Source organism: Megalopta genalis, chromosome 4 (genome assembly GCF_051020955.1).
Source record: "Megalopta genalis isolate 19385.01 chromosome 4, iyMegGena1_principal, whole genome shotgun sequence".
In the NCBI taxonomy this organism is placed as follows: Eukaryota; Metazoa; Arthropoda; class Insecta; order Hymenoptera; family Halictidae; genus Megalopta; species Megalopta genalis.
This window is the reverse complement of record NC_135016.1, coordinates 9117124-9132730: the sequence shown is the minus strand read 5'-3', so window position 1 is coordinate 9132730 and position 15607 is coordinate 9117124. Positions and strand designations below refer to the sequence as shown.

Below are 15607 nucleotides of genomic sequence, written 5' to 3'. Positions count from 1 at the left end.
TGCCCAACTTAGAGCTAACGTTTCCAGTTTAAATTTGAACAAAATAAGTAACATTAAAAATACCACAGGAGAATGCGATTTAAAATTGTCTTGAAGTTTTCCTTTAAAATCGAGCTATTTTTCTTGGAGACAGGAGAATCGTGATGCCAATCTTTTTCAATCTAATTTACCCTACCTGAAAGAGAACACTTCCAGCTTTAATTTAAGCTAAATTAGTTTTAAGAAGTTCCAAGAGAATGTGACTTAAAATTGTTTTAAAGTCGGAGCATTTTTCTTGGAAAGAATGGCCGGGATTTTCTGATTTTTTAAAAGGGTAATGTCAATCTTTCTTAATCTAATCGCCCCTATCTGAAAGAGGACAGTTCCAGTTTTAATTTGAGCTAAATTAGTTTTAAAAGTTCCAAGAGAATACAACTTAAAATTGTCTTGAAGATATCATTTAAAGTCGGAGCATTTCTCTTGGAAACAACGGTCCGAATTTTTCGATTTCTTAAAACGATGTTGCGACTTTTTTAAATCCCATCTACCTTGTTTTCGAGCCGATGCTTTCAGCTTCAATTTAAGCTAAGTTACATTAGAATTGTCGCACGAGATTGCAACTTAAAATTGTCTTAAAATCTTCCTTTGAAATTGGGGCAATTTTCTCGAAGAACGTGGTCGGGTTTTTCCGATCATTCGAAACGATATCACTAATCTTTTTCAATTAAATGTACCCTGTCCGAAAGTAGACACTTTCAGCTTCAATTTAAGCCAAGTTACATCAAAAATGTCCAACCAGAATAAAAAAAACTCCGCCATTTCTACCATACGCTAAAGTCGTTCATAAAAATCGCGACTAAAAAATTTCTGAACCGACGTTCCATTTCATTTAACAACAACGAAGAAGCTAACAAGCAGATAAATGATCTGGCAAATTGCAAAAAGTCGCCGCTATGAGATTTAAATGAGATCGCCAGAATTCTGATTCCGACCGGGACAGCCCGGTGATAAAAAGTAGCGGGACCATTTTTTTCCTTAAATCTGTCAGCGCAGGTGAGTCGAGGCGGACGGCGTGGGTCGCGCCACATAATTAATCGTTTACTTTGCGGATAGATAGCGATACGTTCTGGCAATGAAAAACGATCGATAATTGGCCGCGCGGGTCGCGCGAGCCGGAAAGTCCGGATTAAGTTCGCGCGATTAAAACGGCCGATGGTTGTATAGTTGTGTTTTAATGTATGCCCCGTTATTTGCATGATTATAGGTGTACCGATTATAAAGCGTGCGGCGTGGCGTGGCCGGGCGAGCGATCTCCGATAAGTGAAGGGACCCCGAGTGATAAATACGATCGTGATTGATACCGGAACACGCCCGATTAAGGCGCCCGATTAAACCGCGAGCCACGGTCCCCGCGGCGCGCGTCCAGAAAATACTGTCACGCTGCGCCCTGACCGACGAGACGTTCGCGGTTCAGCGCGGCGAATGCAAATTTTTCGGATATAACCGGATACTTCGTAAATGTCAATAATCCGCCTGAACCGCCGTGAGATTTTCGCTCGACGAATATCTGCGATACGAAAAAAGGAACTCGTTCGCGCGCCGCGAGCCGGTAATGAGCCGCGTTGTCAGCTGATTTCCATACCGAATAGAAAGCAAATGAATAAATCAGCTAGCCCCTGCCCCGGCTACGTTTCCTTGCGTCACCGGGCCCGACCGAGACAACTTCGCGAACACGGTTGCACCGTCCGGTGTTTTGCTCTTCTCTCGCTACGGCGAGATCCGACGCAAATTGCCTCGAGGCACTTTGCGAAAAAACTTCAAATAACAGCACGGAAACTTTTCAGAACAATGTTGCGAACGGCACGAGTCAATTGCATGATAATTGCAAGGTTGCTGCTCGTTGCAGGCTCTGAATATTTCACCGGGCTTCGGGTAGCCTGTATTGATAAAACAGTAGTTATCAAAGAAAAGTTTCTTTAGAGGTCGGAATTAGGACTTATAGTCCGAGCGAATTCTATTCGATGTTCAAGGCTCTTCAGCTGTTTCACCCGGCGATGCAGATTATCAAGCCTGCGAGTGCTACGCAGTGTAGTAATTATTCAAGAGATACCTTCGAAACTAATCTTTTTTTCTATCTTTGCAACTGTTGGTCTGGTTTAGACAATGTTTTTCTACAAACTAGAGTTGTTAGGTTCGAGAACGAATAATGCAATTCTTATAAAACGAAGTATTCGTGTAGTAGATCAACAATTTGGACCGATTTTTAAGTTAAACAATTTTTTAGCCCTAAATGAATCCGAAACGAATGTTCCAAATGATCTAAAAAAAAAACCTAAATAAACCTATCCTAAAAAGCGTTCCTCCAGCTTCAATGTCAGCTACCATGAATTGAAAAATTCCAATCGGAACAAATTTTAAAATTCACCTCGTGTGACGTCTCAAAATGTCACCATTTTCCTCTCAGCCACCGATCAGGATTCATGAATTCCCGAAACGATCCCGATTTTTCTGGAAACCTAAATAAATCCTCGAAAAAACGCGTTCGTCCAGCTTCAATTCGAGCTGCATGCCAAAAGATTTTATCGGAGGAGGAGGGGGCACATTTTAGAATTCAGCCCTAAAATCCGAGCATTTTACTCCAAAGCATCGCAGCCCGGATTCGTCGATTTTCCGCCAGGACTCCGAATTCTCCGCCGAATCTAAAACACCGAAAAGAAACCGTACAAGTTTTAACAACGAGGCTGTCGCCCCCCGGCGAAATAAATCCGAATGTCCCGAACTAATCCAGAAAAGTGGGAATCCACGGTATTCCGGTTACGATCGGCCTGAACTCGGCAGCCGCGCAGCGACAATAAACCGGAGGGTTGGAAGAACCGCAGCGAGTGGCGTGCAGGCAGTCTCCCCGTTTAAACGACCATCCCTTGAAGCTGCTCAATTGAATCCCGTCGCCGCATTGCGCCGAGCAATTAAAAAGTTCCGTACCTGTTGTCGCGAACGGGAACGCCGTCGCTTTAACGACAGTCGCCGATACCTCGGGGGCATGGTTATTAAAGGGATCGACCTTGAGGGAACAAAGATGGCCCAGATTCCCGTCTGGCGCGTCCGTTTTCCCGTCGGGCGCGCGGTTCCGGAGAAAATAGAAGGAGCGAGAAGCGGGGGAACACCGTCGAAGAAAGAAAGGAAAAATAAAATAAGACGAGGACCGCGTGTTCCAAAGAGGCTCGATTCCACTTTCCGCCCCCATCATCCGCCGTGTCTGTCTCATTAGCACTTCTGACCCTCGAGGGGGTGTGTGCGAGGCTCGCCGCGGCGAGAAAGGAAGCCGTGGCTGAATGCAGCTGCAAATGAGAGGCACCGGCGTCGATGCTGCCGCCGTGCCGCTGCACCCGGCCGTATGAAAGATGCAGAACCGCTAAATGAAGACCCGCGGTCACTGTGGACACCGTCGTGGATATCAGGGACGGACGGGGTGCTGGCTACGGCGCAACTAGGCCGAGACCGACCGCGCTTTGATCAGGCCCCGGCCATCTTTCATTTTCTTCCGTTCGCTCGGCCGTACCGTCGCGTCGCATTCAATTCTTTCAAGCTGAAGCTCGAATAGATTAGGTGCACGCGTACTCGAACGCGCCCGGAAGGCCCGGCTCTCCTGCTCGAACTTAGGCAAGCAACTTCGTGAGATGTGCGGGGCTCCGGGCGCTCCGTGACCCAGAAACTTCCTGCGGTTTTCGCAGCTTCGAGATGAACGCGCGTATTTCACCGTCTCGGGAACCGTTTAGGCGCTGCCATCAACTTGCCACGTCGGTTTACACGGGAACGTCAACGATAGTCGTATTTTCGTCGGAATACTTTATCGCGCCGCTCGAGAAAAAATTACGGACCTGGACAAATTTTGGATAGAAATTGCACAACTTCGCTAGGCTGGCTTTAAGCTGCTGTAACTTCGCGGAAAACGTCGCAGCCGAGTTACTTTTCTTTACTTTTTTAATTAAAGAGGGAGCATCGGGCTTCGTTCGGCTGCGAACGAATTTTCAGTATGGCGAATATGGCATTATATTTATAGGGTTACCGTGGCGAGACTGTGTCAAATTAAAAATCTGGAAAGACTGTCTTAAAGTAGAGATTTGAAGCTTTAATTTGAAAAAGAAGTGATCTTCCTGCGATGATTTCTCGCGGAGTTATCGTCGATCAAAGTCAACCAATTTTTATCAAAAATTTTTCTAGGCGATAATTATTTTCAGCAGTGTGATTACACACTTATTATTTGTATCGCACGTTTATTAAAACGTGTACCATTGAACTGCTTATTGAACAAATGAAATGCGAAACAAATTATAAGTAAAAAGAAAATCGCATAAATTCGACAGTAAAAATGGTATGATAAACGTTACGTTTTTATAAAGCAAGCGATACGAGAAACGTTCATTCATCGAACAGATCACTCGAGTTATTATACAAGAAGGATACGAGTGTAAAGTACAATAAGAAACGAAAAACACTCGGTGATTAAGAGATCGGTGATTAAGAGGATATACATGAAGCAAATTATTAATAATCCTTATCACATGCGAGGAAGAAATAATCTGAAGCGAGAATTGTAATTAATGTCTCTCTACGAACGAGAAATAAAATCCCGTAGAAAAATTCATCCTCAAGACGGCAACAAAACGGTCGAACACGTTTCAGATTTCCCTAGCTGGAACCCGTATCTCAGAAATGGAAACGATCGAGTAACGGGGCGAATTTTTCCGGCGATAATAAATTAGCGTCTGTGGCTAGGGATTAAGATATCAGTTCGGCTGACACACGGTGCTTCGGAACCGTTATAAATTATGGCAATAACTGCACCGGGAGCGACACGAACGGGAGAATTTCGCGGCGGTCGATGATCGAGGGAAGTACCAACGCGAGAAAGTTCTCGCGATCGTGCAACGTAACGTTGCGCAATAGCCAGTGAACGAAATGCATGTTAAGGTGCCTGCCTGGTTGCCAGGTCGAAGGAAACGTGATCTTCGGCAATTTTTTTCTGAAAAAATCAATACGTCTTTTCAATTCACCGACCGTCGCAGCTGAAAGTACGCAGATTGCACAATCTGTAGAAATTTTTCTGTCGCGGAATATTGAAAAATGATCGAGTAACAGCCTTCCTTCCAGAAGCTGTTTCCAGCTGAATCATGTGACATACGAGATTCTGTTAACCCTTCGTCCGTGGGCAACGTGGCATTCGCGTTCTATATGTATTGAAATACATAGAAAAAGAGTCGAATTTAAAGAATATTGAATTTTTTCATGTTTAACCCGAGAAAGATAACCTACATCGCAGAGGCGCCTGCGAAGACTGTTGATTTTTGTTAATTTTTCATAGAGGTCTAGTGATTTAAGTTTAAAATTACTTAAAATATAAAAAAATATAATATAAATGCATTTTATTTTTACAATAATGCCAAACCTTTAAAATGACTAGATTAACTTAAATAAATATCCATTGTTAGTATAAAATTGACGCCTTAGAAAAGCATGCGCCTCTGAAGCGTATGGTTATCTTTTATGTACGTTGTCATATGGTTATCTTTCTAGGGTTAAAAGAAACTTGTCCGCGGTCAGCTGATTAATACAAACAGCTTCTGGAAATTCTGAAAATTCTCATTCAGTCATTTTTCAGGATTTTCCATCGGAAAAATTGCTGCAAGTAGCACGATGTATGTACTTTTAACTGAGACATTCGTTCAAGGAAAACAGCCGCGTCAGTTTTTCCAGAAAATAACAGCTAAAATTCGCAATTCCGTCGGATCGTCGACCTCTTAAAGGCAAAGTGCTTCGGACTTTCAAAAATTTTTACGGTGGGCAACGTGGCATTCGCGTTCTATATGTATTGTAATACATAAAAAAAGAGTCGAATTTAAAGAATATTGAATTTTTTCATGTTTAAAGGAAACTTGTCCGCGGTCAGCTGATTAATACAAACAGCTTCTGGAAATTCTGAAAATTCTCATTCAGTCATTTTCCAGGATTTTCCATCGGAAAAATTGCTGCAAGTAGCACGATGTATGTACTTTTAACTGAGACATTCGTTCAAGGAAAACAGCCGCGTCAGTTTTTCCAGAAAATAACGGCTAAAATTCGCAATTCCGTCGGATCGTCGACCTCTTAAAGGCAAGGTGCTTCGGACACGCCGAACGATTCTTCTGCACGAGGAAGCTTCACGTAAAATATTCGAAGAAACGTGTGAATATTGCATCCTGAGATATTCATACCCGTCTCAACTACAGGCTCCTGCATTATATCTCCGGCGCGAGTGCCGTCAGAAGATTTAATAAACGGGAATATTCCACGGGCAACAGTTCCGATCCACGTCTTCCTCTTCCTTGATGTTTGACTGCCGAGAGATAAGGCCGCGGCAGAGGCGAACTACTTCAAACCTCCGAACTTGTAATTGCCTTCAACTCAAACAAACTTTTCAAAATACCCGGAGACCTCGATATTGGGTGTCGGAGATAACGGCGTCGACCCTGGCCCGCGGTCTTTGATGGATGAGTCCTCCCGCGGCTGTATTAATTGATGCCGCTCGAACCCTTCCGTTCTGTATCATTCTCGAATGTGACGTTTGACGAACGAACGTGAGTGGCTTTCAATGTTTTCCCAGGCGTATACCGATCTTCTGTTTCAATTCCGCAGCCAGCGGTTCGAGAGTTAATTCTTTTCCAGTTTACGATGGTACGGTAAATTTTCCCTAATTTTCCTTCGGTTTGCAGAGAAAAATGGATAATTTGCGAGAAGGAGATACGATTATTCGAGTCTCGTGACTCATTTTTACAGTCGTCGATTGTTTACAATTGTAAAAACGAGGTGCGAGGCTCGAATAATATAATAGTATCTCCTCTCCCTAAATGATTCATTTTTGTTTACAAGGCAAATTAGGGAGAATTTACTATATAATTCTTTTAATACTGGCCTAAATTTTTTATAATAATAGAGGTACTACACTACTAGTTAATGACAATAGTAGCTTTCTTAAATGTTATTATTACTTGGTACGATTATTGTTGAATATTACTTCAGAATATTTGTGAATATTGAATATTTACTATATAATTCTTTTAATACTGGCCTAAATTTTTTATAGATAATAGAGGTACTACACTACTAGTCAATGACTATAGTAGCTTTCTTGAATGTTATTATTACTTGGTACGACTATTGTTGAATATTACTTCAAATCGGTTGACCTTAACATAAACTGCGAACAATTAAGATTGTGCAAATTGCAGTATTTCACGAATTTCAACCAGAAGCAGGTAATTTTTACATCTTTCAGTGAATAAAAGTTTCAGCATTTATATTAGTTATCGATATCTACAATATGCATTTTTTTTTTAATTTTCGTTGTAGTCTTTGATAAAAAAGTTGAAAAATATGAGATTTTTATTTTGTTTCATCATTCCAAGTAATAGCAAAACTTAAAAAGGTATTGTAGTCATTACATAATAGACCAGTTCCTCTATCATCTAAACAAAATACAAATAATTCAGTCCAATTTCAAAAAAGTTATACTGATTTTCAAGTGTCCATAAGTATATGGCCGTCATTGTACACAATTGAACAATATTCTTCACATCAACAGAAATTGTTGAAACAACAGAAACCCTTTACATCGTGCGTGTTTACCACAATTGTGTTTGATCGATCCAATAACAGCAATTCTACTAGGAGTTATGGAAATATCTGTGGAATTTATGGACACTTTATAAGACGTAGCTATGAAAATTCATTTCAAAGATTGATAAACGAAGCTGCAAACAATTCGAACCTCCTAAACGTTTCCAACTGCGAGTCGGCGAGTGTAAAAGACCGATGCTCTAACAATAAGTAGTCACAGTGCAGGTTCGATTCTAAAGACTGCTCGAAAGATTGAACTGTGTCCACATTTGTTGACGCAGCTCGTTACCATCAGTTTAAATCCTATCGAGGTTCCAAGAGATGTTAATAACTTCTTCATAGGCAACCGCCACCAAGCGAAACCTTCACAATCCTTCTCAGGGCGATGACCGTGACGGTAAATTAAAAAATACTTGACTCAGGAGATTGGTACCTAAACATTCGCCTCGTCTAGGTTCGTTTGGACAACAAGTAATGCTTCAGACAAAGAAATATTAATCGTGAACAATCACCATCAAAACAAACCTTCAGAATCCTCCTTAACGCGATGACCGTGATGGTGTATCAAAAAAGTCCCTAAAGCATGATATCGGTACCTTATTCTTTGATAGCAAGAGATTGAGATCTCAGCGACTGTTTCACGAACGATCACCGCCGGATGAAATCTTCGCAACACTTCTCCGCGAGTGACGACCTTGACGGTACATTAACAAATCCTCGAGATAGGAGATTGGTACACTAGACAAAAAATTCGTCTTATCTACATCTGCTCGACTGACAAACGATAGCGAGATAAAGACGCGTTAACAACTGTTCCATGAATAATCATCATCATCATCAAGCGGAACCATCGTAATCCTTCCCAGGGTGACGACCTTGACGTACATTTAAAAAGTAAACAGTAGCTTGACACCGGATTGCAAGCAATGCCTATATTTTTGACGGTGGTAAGAGCGAGTAATACAGAGTAGACAGAGTGGACAGAGTGGACAGAGTGTTTGGACTCACCGGATTGTTGTTGAGCGCCGAGGTGGACGCAGCGGTGGCGTGCTGGTCGTAATCCAGGTAGTCATTCCGATGATGCCGGCCGGACCCGTGTCTCTCCCTGTCGTCCCTGTCGTCCCGAACGTCCCGGACGTCGCGGACGTCCCGAACGTTCCGGACGTCCCGCACGTCCCGGTCGCGCAGGTCCCGGAGGTCGCGGAGGTCGTGCTGGTTCAGGTGGTCCCATTCACTGTGAAGCTGCCTGGACATCGCCGACGGCTCCTCCTCCGCCGAGTCGAGCAGCAGCTGCTCGACTCCGCCACCTCCAACATCGGGTCCGCGCCGGACGGGATAACGCCGGATGTCACACCATCCTGCCTCCTCCTCCGCCCCTCCGGCGGCCTCGTCGAAAGGCAACCGAGCCGTGGCTGGGGCCCTCACGACCGATCTGCCACGAACCTCCTGCCCCCGCGGCCCCCCGGGGGGCTCCACCACATCACACCTGAACGCTACGCTTCGCGGACCCCTCACGACCCAACTCTTCTGCTCGCTCGAACCCCTGGATGTCTCGCGCGCGACGCGCTCCCGCTATGACCCCGCGCCCCTCGCGATTTTGCCACGATACCGCCGGTAATTCCGCGTTCAGCCTCGAGGATTCTTCACCGGGGACGACGTTGGACGTGCAGCAGCCTGCTGACCGGGAACCCTCGAGTATCTGCAAACAGAGGCGACCGGTTAGGCGATCGATACCGCGATTTCAGACGTTTATCACGAAAACGTGTGGCGGAGTGTACCGGTGCCGGCTACCGTCGGCCAGTGTTGCCACATCCGAGGATCCTCCTGCGGATCTATGCACTTTTAACCTTCCCGACGGATCTACCGACCTCGAGCCGAAATCTACGGACGTTTCGCAGATCCTCCTTACCTTCGAACGATAGTTTGTTTCTCGTTCTTTTTCTTTATTTTTCGGACGTGTGCCGCGTTATCCAAGGACCCACGAGACATTTTAGCTTCAATTTACATACATAAGAGGTGCGCGGATTTGTTAAAGCGGATCTACGGAAGTCTACCGACTTTTCAGCGTTGTTAGCAACGATTTTATAGTACTTTTTAGCGTATTTAGCGACTATTCGAGGTGGCAACACTGCTATGGACTCACCAATTACTGTGCCTTTGGTTTATTTTTTGGCACAATTAATCTTATGTTAATTTTATGCTGTTAATTTTTATTATTATATTTTGATTATCTTTTAATAAAAATATTTAATATGCTTTATTAAATATAAATTCTTCTATTTTGTTTATTCTTCGATACAAAAAGAAGTTAAATTAGTTAATCATGCCCGACAAGAAACCAATGGCACAGCAATTGGTCATCCCACAGTAACCGGCTCCATTACTCTACAGTGGAAATTTCGTTACACAAATCCCTTTAATTTAACGTTTCTGTTGTCCTAATACTTTTTATACGTACATAAATATACTGTGTGATTTTCTTAGTAGTTATTCACTGCAATTTTAGGAAGTATCGCGGTAGCTCGATATCCTAAGCAGAGCGACAAGAAAGTCTCTGTATGCTAAATAATGGAAATCATACTAACAATCCGCTCATTTTGTTGAAAACACTGTACGAATTCGAGGGAAACGAAAACAATGTTTGTTCCGACGATTTGGGAGAAGTCTGTTCAAGCCTGCGTTCTGATTTTAGTGCTTTAATCGAGTTTACCAGGAGACAGAAACTGGCACATCAATTATTTTGTCTATTAATATTAGTACGGAATTTCCGTGTTTGTCCTGCTCCGAAGTTCGCCAATGTTCCATCCGAAACGATCTTAAAACCCTAAGAAATAGCACAGCTTCGATTTCAAGGATTTTCCAGTTCGCATAATTTTGCAGAGCCCAGATCGTCGGAAATAACGACACCAGTTTTCAACATCACACTCGCACGTATCGATTCACGTATGTTCCGACACCACTATTTACGTAATGCCTCGTGCAATAAAAGCCCAGCTGGAGATCATAACGCTGCTTCGACCGATTTACTTCGCAGGTGTCAAAAATAATCGCCGATGACCAGTGTCCGTCGGTAAATTATTTATAAGCTTACATATCGATCGATACGCTTCTCTCCGCTTAGTATTTTAATCCTCGTACACTTCACAAACAAATAATTGCACGGAAGCACCTCCTACGCTTCGATTAAAGTATTTATACAGTTGATTCACAATCTTGCATTTCGAACAAGTTGCAAGTTGCCGCACGGCCGTCGAAAAATTGGGAATTTTTCAGAACCTAAAAGAAACGCGAAACTCGAAACCCGTGCGAGGCTGAAGTAACGGGGATTCGCTTGGACAACGTCCGAAGGATCGCAGGATTGTCGAACGTGCACAGGCAACAAGCGCAGTTTAAATTCGATACGGGTAAACAATTGGAGCACCTCGTCGAGAAATAACACCATGGACGTGTTGCCACTCACACGACGAAACGAGCCGGTCGCGATGAAAGCGAGCGATGCAGGCCGCCGAGCCTATACAAGATCCCCGCAGACTTTGGTGCACGACATAACACTGCCGCAGCCACGTAAGATGTAAATTCAATTTCTGCACCGTCGCCAGACGCCGAGGCGGATAATTCAATTTAATTTTAGTGAGCCAAGCAATTTTGACACGGCCGTCACGTGCTCCGGTATTGTCGCAGCAGTCCTGCCGCCTTCTAGTCGGTGTTTCCTTAGCGTCCTTTCATGTTTACATTCCTTTCGTTTCGGCACGGTAAACTATGTTTGCGTGCCGCGCTCGCACACAGAATTACTCAAACAGCCTCGTCCAATTAGCGAAAAATGTCAGCGCGGAAAGATTCGTAATTCAGCCTTGCATAATTAACTGATCCTTTCTGTTTAGCCAGTCCGCTGTTTCCGCAGGAACTTGGAGATCTTTGTGCAGCGTGAAGATGCTCTACAGTCGATCCGACTTAGAGATTTACGAATCAATTTTCAATGAAATTATCTCTTCGTACTAGAAATCTGTTTGTTTTCTTCTTTAAATCAGGCTTAGAGTTTTCGCTTTATATTTTGTCAATATAGTTGGGTTTAATCCGTATTTGTTTCTTTGTTTTGTCACGAGACTGGTGTTAAACTAAAACAGTCCAAGGTGAACACTCAAAATTCAGCGAATGAATTTTGTAACATAAGACGATTAACGGAATTTAAGAATGCCAATGCGTTCGAAATGATTTCAAGCTGTTGCAATCACTTTGAAAAATGTACGCGTGGCCTTCTGTGATACAGAATTAAATTGTAACGACGTGACTGTTTTATTTTTCGATTCTATTAGTAACGTTTACTTGTTTACTTAACCGAACCAATTAATTGTTTTAAACGTGTATACTGCTAACTGGTTAAACAATAGTCTATTAATCACTAGACTATGGCTCCTCGTGCAAAATAAACATTTTCGTAGACGACCGCAAAAATGAGATTATAAATAAATTATTTCCATCAATAATTTCAAGATAAATGGAAAGTAATGGAACACTGTCGTCGAACTCATCTTGTGTCCTCGCGAATTCGTATTCCAGCACACTAATTTTCGCCAACAAATACGTAAACACTCCGCAGCCTAATCTGTGCAAGAATCAGCATCGACGTCAACAGAAATTACGCAACCGGTTCATCAATGAACCAAATTCGTCAATGGAAATCGAACCACCCCATTTCTTTCATTGACAAATGAATCGTTCCGTTCCTGCCAAACTTTTTCGCCCCCCCCCTCCCCTCCCCTCAGAACCGTGGTCAACAGCGAACGGCTGGAAAATTGCGCGATAACTTCGTCAGAATTTCTTGACCGCGATGCAACGTTTAAAACCGTCTAACGGAGGACTCGCGAATAGCTTCTACCAGCCTCTAAATATAGCGGCAGTTAATAATAATAAACAATCTAGAGATTGTTACTCCGTGGGCGCATATAAACCTCGTTCAGCAAAAATAAACGTATCCCCGAGCCGGTGGTGTTCCGTAAACACCAGCCATCGCGCGAATTCCCGAAATTTCTGAAAAATGATCGTACGCTGCATGGAAAGTATCGTTCCAGCGACGAAAAGTGGTCCAGCCCGATCCGGCGGATCGATGGCCGTTAATTAACGTTATCGTTGGAAGACGTGGTCCGCTGATAGTGACATACGCGAGCACTTCTCTGCCAAGGTCAGACCCGACCATTCGAAAGTTATGGCAGCCCCGCACCGTTACCTTGAGGCAGCTAGGCGCGGAAAGCGAAAGAGAGCAACCTATCGGTGGGAACACTTTGGACACCGGCGATCGCCTAATTGCGGGAAATCGGGACTGGACAAAACGATAAACCGTTGCGTAAAGTCCTGCCTTTGGTTCCGATCTCTCTCTCTCTCTTTCTCTCTCTCGCTCTCTCTTTGGGAGCGGAGAGAGGGTGGCAACGAAGCTCGCCCAAGGTGGGGTGAGTTGAGGTTAGGTCACGCCGCAGACCGCGAATGTAGGGTTGTGGGTCGCGCCCGGCCGAGCTCAGCTGCGCTGCGACCTAAAGGGGTTGCGGCTGGTCTGTAGTCAGACACGGTCGAGACAGCGGTTAGCATCTCGGCAAAAAAAAATAAATGAATGAGACGACAGGACTGAATGGTATAAACTGCAGGTTGCACCAGGTAGCGCGGTCCACCTGATCGGGTACGCTGGCCAGCGGCTGGCTGGCCAAGTAGAATGCGCCGTTCATGGTCAGACCTAGCCGGAGAAGCGGTCGAGCCGCTCGGGTATCGTAAGGGCAGTGTCTCGCGGTCTGTCAAGATATCTCGATTCCGTGAATTGGAGCTCGTTGGGAATGAGTCTGTCTATGCTGGCTCGAAGGCGCAGTCCACAGGGATCGCTCGTTCGCTGGCACCGCTACGACGAACATGGAGATGGCCAGGACTGAACCATTTTTGGAAACTTACTCGAATTTCCGTTCGCGAGCTGGTGTCCTCTCGCAGCACGACCTATCGAAGCTACAGACGATCACAGCACACGGTTCACTTTCGCGCGCGGCTCACGATATCACCGGGATACCGAGCTGATGGCGCGGCTGACGGGTTGCTCGCGACGTATACTGATTTCCGCGTGGACGATCCGCGGCTAGAAAGTGTCGACGACGTCGAAACGACGGTGACGGTTGGGGCCGTGCTCGCGTCGACGGCTGCTGCTACCGCGACTCGCGCTACCTCGGCCGGTCTCGGCCGGCCTCGTCCCCTATCGGTTCCCCTCGGCTCTTGTATCGTGACGTCGCGCGGGGACAAGAAAACCCCGGCGGTGTTTGGTATCGATCGCATGCGCCAGCGCACGCGAGCTACGCTGCGGACCGTCAACACGCGCCGCTCGCCACTGGCGTGAGGGTTGCCAGACACGTGGCTGCGTTTCCGCCTAACGATTGTTTTTCTCTCAATCGACGCTACGGACCGATCCGCTCGTTTCCTCTCTGCCTGGACCCGTCCCATTGATCCTCCAACTCGCTGCAATCTTTCCCACCGAGCCCTGATCCTAGCCGAGATGACCTTGCGTTGCAGAAAATCGCGATGATTCCCGAGCCGTTCTGCTCGCCGCGCATGTTCCCGACTTTCGGCGTTTTTTTCGCAGGAAAGTACGGAAGAGTTTGCGGTCGGATTTTTTTCTACGTTCGCGGCGATCATTCGACCACGTGCGCGAATTTTTTGAACGGGGGACGATCGTATTTCTGGTTACTATCCTCGATTAGATCTTCGTAGTTTTAGCTCCAAGGCGAACGTTCTGCGATTCGCAGCTCGGGACTGTCGAGTTCGTGAATTTTTTTCTGAGAATATATAAAAGCTTTTGATACGAGACTTTCGAGTGCTGTTTCGACCACGTTTGGACCAGGTTTGCAAATTTTTTGATGGAGGAAGGACCGAAATTCCGTCTGATATTCGCGATTAACCCTCGAGTGACACGATGCAGCCTGATGTTGGCTCGCTGATTATTATTAACTTTGAGATTTTTTTGCTACGAAACCATGGAAGCTTTTAATATGAGACTTCCGTGTGATGTTTCGACCATGTTTGGACCAGGTTTGCAAATTTTTCGGTGCCAGAAAAATCGAAATTGCGTTCGTTATTAGCGATTGACCCTCGATTGACACATTTCATCGCGACGAGAGTTTGCTGATTATTGTTGACTTTGGAATTTCTTAGCTATGCAACTGCAAAATCTTTAATGTTAAATATTCGCGCACAGTTTTATCCACGTTTGGACCAGGCTCACAAATTTTCCGATCAAGAAACGATCAAGAATTAAAGAACGGCAGCCAGGATAATATGTCATCCGAAACAGCAGAAGTCGTCTTATTGATTCTTGACCCTTTCCCGTTACGAAACACGGCTTCCCCGGGATGCAGTGTTGATCCGAAGTGTCAGGGGATGTCCTTGCGGTAGTTTTATCTGTTGCGACAGCAGCTCGCGATGGTCCGGGGTTAAGCTTTCGCAAGATGACTTGTGCGGGGCGCGCTCGGAAGCTCGATGGTGGCTCTCAAGGTATTAAATTCTTCGAGTTTAGGGCCGGGACGTCGAAGCGTTCGTAAAATTCCGTGCTCGGTAATTTCTCGGGTAATTTTCTGCGTTGTCGTGGAACAATTGTGATGAATTGCGTTACGAACGAAATCGATTTGTTTGTCGCTGAGCGCAGCGTTATCGCGGAATTCATTACACATAGTTTCGAAACGCAGCGATATGCGTGCGTCGTTAAGCTGTTTACCGCGAAGTAGTCATTAAGACCGGAGCTTTTCATTTAATTACGCGATATCAGCTCACACTGAATACCATAGTCTGAGCTGCCTGGTCTAATTACCCGACGCGATGCAATTAGGTAAACGGACCGTGTACGCTCCTAAATAACAGCTCGAAATTTCGCTTCGCTGGAACTACCAATAAAAAACATCGAGACTTGGCAGACTCAATGATCGGTCGCCGATATAAACACTCTTTCAAAGAACGC

General features: G+C 44.9%; 1 protein-coding gene across 9 annotated transcripts in view; it reads right to left on the bottom strand.

The window, feature by feature from the left end:
• Ca-beta (Calcium channel protein beta subunit) overlaps window positions 1-13826 on the bottom strand; it is a 159108-nt gene extending 145282 nt beyond the window's left edge. For 3 of the 9 annotated variants that reach the window (XR_013033215.1, XM_033478623.2, XM_033478652.2), the window contains exons 1-2: window positions 13564-13826; window positions 8641-9331 (exon numbers count right to left, since the gene is read on the bottom strand). Coding sequence is in view for 7 of the 9 variants with exons in the window: in XM_033478623.2 (XP_033334514.1) it covers window positions 8641-8886 (246 nt within the window). In the remaining 2 variants the exon portion in view is untranslated. Of the gene's footprint in view, window positions 1-8640; window positions 9332-10090; window positions 10108-13563 lie in introns of those variants that run through there. The other 6 variants (XR_013033214.1, XM_076521270.1, XM_076521271.1 and 3 more) reach the window with 4 other exon arrangements.
• Window positions 13827-15607: the final 1781 nt, after the last annotated feature.